At 41.2% G+C, this 4,843-nt stretch overlaps 1 protein-coding gene across 1 annotated transcript in view; it reads right to left on the reverse strand.

Annotated features, from left to right (window-relative positions):
• Positions 1–6: 6 nt before the first annotated feature.
• The window catches only part of LOC101854610 (phosphorylated adapter RNA export protein), a 12,122-nt gene continuing 7,285 nt past the window's right edge, over positions 7–4,843 (reverse strand). The window contains exons 4-5 of the mRNA XM_005089080.3: positions 4,632–4,774; positions 7–2,145 (exon numbers count right to left, since the gene is read on the reverse strand). Coding sequence (XP_005089137.2) covers positions 1,671–2,145; positions 4,632–4,774 — 618 coding nt within the window. The 3' untranslated portion in view covers positions 7–1,670. The remainder of the gene's footprint in view (positions 2,146–4,631; positions 4,775–4,843) is intronic.

A 4,843-nucleotide genomic window follows, 5' to 3' on the forward strand; every position in this document is an offset into this window, starting at 1 on the left:
GAGAGAGAGAGAGGGAGAGAGAGAGGGGGCACAAATGAAAAGATAGTAACATCGATCTACACAGCTTGACAGAGAAATTCATTGCCTTCATCATGAGTGTGTAAGCCTGCGGCATGCGAATTCACGTACACCCTCGGATGTGTGTGTGTGTGTTTACAATGTGTTTCACAGGAATGAGTAAAGAGAGGTGGTATCTCTGTCCTTTTTGTGTTGCTGTAAACATTTTACGCCACCAGTGACACAATATAAAATCAATCAGGCAGCTTCTACCCTACCTGTCAAGGCCAATTCCAGCTTCAACAAATGGACAGACATGATCAATAAAACATCATCACAAGTGAGAACCAAATTCACACTGTGCATGCACATTTTAAATTATTAAAAGCATTTAAACATACAAAAGGTGAAAGGGCATTTGTATTTCATGGGCCCAACATCTGGAACTCACCGCCTGGAAATTTATCAAATTTTAAGAGATGTCAAATTGATGTATACATTTAAAAGTCAGCAAAAGTCAGTTCTTATCTTAGATGAAAGGGATTTACGAAGATTTTCGTCAGAACACGACATATTGTCTTTGTGCAGCTACCCGTATTTGTAAGGTGCTCGGAGCCTAGTTTGTTTTTAAAAAAAATCAAAACTAGTTCTAGAGCTCTCTATATTCTCTGACTATTATTAACTTTAAAAAGCATGAAATTGAAAAGTAAGCTTACCAGAAACAATTACAAATACTTGCAGTGTAAGGAAAGCAAAAACAATCCAGTTTCAACAAGCGTACAGCAGCAGAATAAGGGAAGTAATGCCCAATTACTTTACTGCCAACAAGAAAAATAGTTACAAAGAATAACAGGCACTGAAAATGGAAATGAAACGTCTGACCGCTACACCATAGACACCACTCCTGCACTTTCACTAAGGCAGCACGCTATTAGGGAAACAAGAAGCACATACAAGCATGGAGAGGTACACATTGTGTATGGTACTATCTTCTGCTTGAACTCATCCATTGAAAGAAGATGTAAATGAAGCATGAGTACACATTTTGTTTTGAAAGGAAGTTTACACTTACCCCAAAAATGTATGTAAAAAATGTTTTCAGGAATGCCCTAGATATAAAATCATTCATCCTTCACAAACATACCAAAAAAAAAAGAACAAGTGAAGAAAAAATACTGACAACATAAAACAGAGAGGAAGAAAATTTACATTATTATACTCATTGTACAAATAATGCAGTAATATTTTGAACACAGACTCATGATAACTACATTCAGTTGTACCATGGCGCAAAAAAGCATCACAATGTTCCACTGCCACGTCAGATCTCTTTCCATAGGAAAGATATTTAACCCTTTGAACCCAGAATCCCTGAACTGACAGTGACCTCACACCTGAGCACCTATCCCTGATGTTGATGGCTAGGACTGATCATTAGATCAAACATTTCATAAACAGTTTCAAACAAACTTCTTTCCATCAAATTTCACAACAAAGACTCTTGATTACTTCCTGCTTCAATCCCACACTGAATACCTCTTTATATTCTCATTGAATAGAAATAGACTTGCACAAACAGGAAGGGGTGTTGCCTAAAACTCTAAAGAGGGACCCCTCGGAGCAAAGGGAAGCTAGAGCTGTCCCCATCACAGCAGGATTTCGGGTTCAAAGAATTAAGCATCGTCCATATCCCTACTATCTCCATCATCAGCTGTCAAGGGAGTTCCCATCATACCAGAGTCTTTGGCCTCCACATCCTTCATGCTGGCCACACTACGACAAGATGGAGACGACACGCTCTCCTCACCCATCTCACTGCTCGTGTCCTGAGGTGGAGCATTGGCCAACTCCCTCTGCCTCTTGAGAATCGCTGCTTTCGCCCTAGCTATGACCAAAGAAATATCCTCTTCTTTTTCATCGTCTTCTTCATCATCCTCGTCCTCATTGCCATTCTCTCCATCTGAGGAGTCGTCTTTAGGCTCTGGGGTGGCAGGCCGCTCAGGGAAGTCTCCAGTGTCAAAATCGTTGTTTCCATCCAAGGCACTCAGAACCTCCAGATCCTCTGTGGGCGTGGGTGTTTCAGGCCGGTCTAGGTCCATGGTAGCTTGCTTTCTCTGTTTGCGCCTTTGCTTGCGTGCAGCTTTTATACTGGAAAAGATAATAGGATAAACACACTGTAAATTTTTAGATTCTTAATGTGCACACCAAAGGGAAGCAGTTCACCACCCAAATCAGACCTAACCTACAGAGTTATGTTCCCTTGTTCAAGAGGCGAGACATGGCTATTCCCATAGGCATTACTTTCATTTTTCTTTTATACATTTAGTTTTTTTCGGGGGAGGGGGGGGGGGGGGGGATCCTTTTCCAACCAAATCTTTACCATTTTTATTTTTTCTATCTTACAGATAATTGTCGAAAGTGAAGAGTTGGGAATGCCTTGCTTGTGGCAAATTCCACGTATTGAAAGTTTTTTGCAGAATCTACTGTTTCAGCAACTGCAATTTGAGCTGCAGGGTGCTTTTTCTTCGACATTGTCAGCTTGCTTTATCTGCAAAACAATACATAGAACAGACGAAAGAGTAGATAAGCACACTATTCTGCACTGCACCATACACATTTTACTATAATCTAGTGTCTGTGACTCTTCTGTGCTCTGTGCAAGGCTAGGCCTTGAAAAGTGAGAAGGCCAATGCCAGTGACATAATAAAAAATATCACGAGCTCATGTGCAGGTGAACTAGCTTCACAGAGTGTGTAGGCCTATTGATGTGTGACAAATGTAGAGTGCTGATGCCTTTCTCAGGCCCGTAAACAAGACATGTACGTTCTCACAGGTCTTTCTTCTGTTTTGTTATCTTGAAGTGTGTAAGACTTGATGATTTGTGTCACTTGAGGGCTGCTAGTGAAAATTGAGATGACACAACGCTTGAAATTCTGATTCTTTTCTTACAAAGGCAGGGGAAAAAAAAAAATCACAGATTCTATTTTCTTCAGGTTTAACGGCATTGTTGGCTTAAGCAGACACCCATGTATACCATGACAAAGACAGACCTGCCACTCTATGAAACCTCAAAATCAGGATCCCAGGGAGAAAAATCGGGATTTGGTGAAAAAAATCGGGATCAACAGCAAATCACCAAGGTGACTGCCAAAGCTGACTTAAAATTTTTCCATGGGTGTCCATAAATTACTTGGCCTATATGCCTTCTGTGTGTCTTTGTTTGTTTGTGTGCATGTACGTGAGTGAGTGAGTGAGTGAGTGTGTGTGTGTGTCTGTGTGTGTGTGTGTGTGTGAGATTGTGTGCGTGAGATTGTGTGCGTGCGTGCGAGTTATCATTATTATTTGTAAATCCTGAGGCATCACGTTAAGCACTCCTAGTCCAAGTGTCTATACACCCCCCCCCCCCCCCATCCAAGAAGTCCCGAAATAGATGTACATGAACATAAGTTGACCCCGTCAACGGATGGTCCCCGACACGCAGAACTCACACGGCGATGTCATGTCACATTATGCGAATGCGAGACGAAAACAATTTTACTAACGGGTCCGACTAACTCCGCGTTCACCCAAAACACTCGGATGAGCGACAGTGGTTCTACTTCTAGGATAACGACGGCGGCCGACCGACCAAATGTACAAACAAATCTCTTATCTCTCATAATGTGTTCAGACTAAAGCAACGACAACGGCTGTATGTTAGTCTTGTCAGCGCAGTTACATGTAGTTGGGTAAGGGTTAGAAAGACTGTCCCTTGTCCGAGTGTTTGATGTGAGCGCGCAGTTACCAGACCTCAGACAAGGCTTGTTTTGAAAGTAACAGCGGAACTATGAATATTATCGATTGTTTGTATGTCCCAAATTGTAAGTTACCACGCTATCATCGGAGAATTCTGAGTGCGGTCAAAGATCACACACAACTTGAGGCGAGTCAACTACTAAATGCGGAATCGATATTTCGGGAAATAGTGCTCTGAGTTCCTACTGACAAAAAGTTCAACAGGTGCTTCCCGCGATAACGGAGAAGGCAGAGTAAATTTTTAGAAAAATCCTGCACAAAAGCAGACTGGGACAAAAAATCGGGATAAGCAAAGATATAAAAAAAAGATAACAATAAAGACATCAGTAGGAAGAGATTGTAATTTAATGTAAGGAAAATACTAGACCACCTTAACATCTAATACTCTTCATCTTTTTTTTCATGCTGGTGTAGCTTTGATAAACAAAAGCAGTTGTCTCTTGCAACTCCTGGATCGATAACAACAACATAACCACAACTCTTGCATCTTATATTGAAGGTATAATAAAATCTTTCATGTTTCTTAATGATGACAAAAACTGTGACAGATTTTACATTGGCATCTTTGAGCAGAAAAGCCTGTCTATATATGTATCAAATCAATGTGTCAGAGAGGTTGAGAGGTTTTGATGTATGACTCCTGCAACCCCCCTTCATCAAAGAAGAGAAGTTGCAACCTTCACTGGTGCAACAGCAGACAATTTATATTCCTTGGCCTGCTGGGACCAACAGGCTTGCAAATTTCAGAATCAAACCCCAGTCCCTGTAAATTGCAGGGAAGTACACACCCTATTTAACCACAAAATTAGCTCAATAATTTGAAAAAAGTAAAGCCTTACAGTTTCCTTTCTCGTTTTAATTTCTCTTTCCATCGCTGTTCATCAGCTTCAAAGATGTGTGACAGCTGTTCTTTGGATACCGAGGCATCTGTTTTCAGCAACTGGATGTAGACACCTCCGGGAGTGCGGCGCCTATACCCATCCTGTATTTCATAAAAGACATACAAATACAAATAGTTAAGCTAAATGTTGCAACTTCCACCCCACCCCCC

Source organism: Aplysia californica, unplaced genomic scaffold (genome assembly GCF_000002075.1).
Source record: "Aplysia californica isolate F4 #8 unplaced genomic scaffold, AplCal3.0 scaffold00002, whole genome shotgun sequence".
Taxonomy (NCBI): Eukaryota; Metazoa; Mollusca; class Gastropoda; order Aplysiida; family Aplysiidae; genus Aplysia; species Aplysia californica.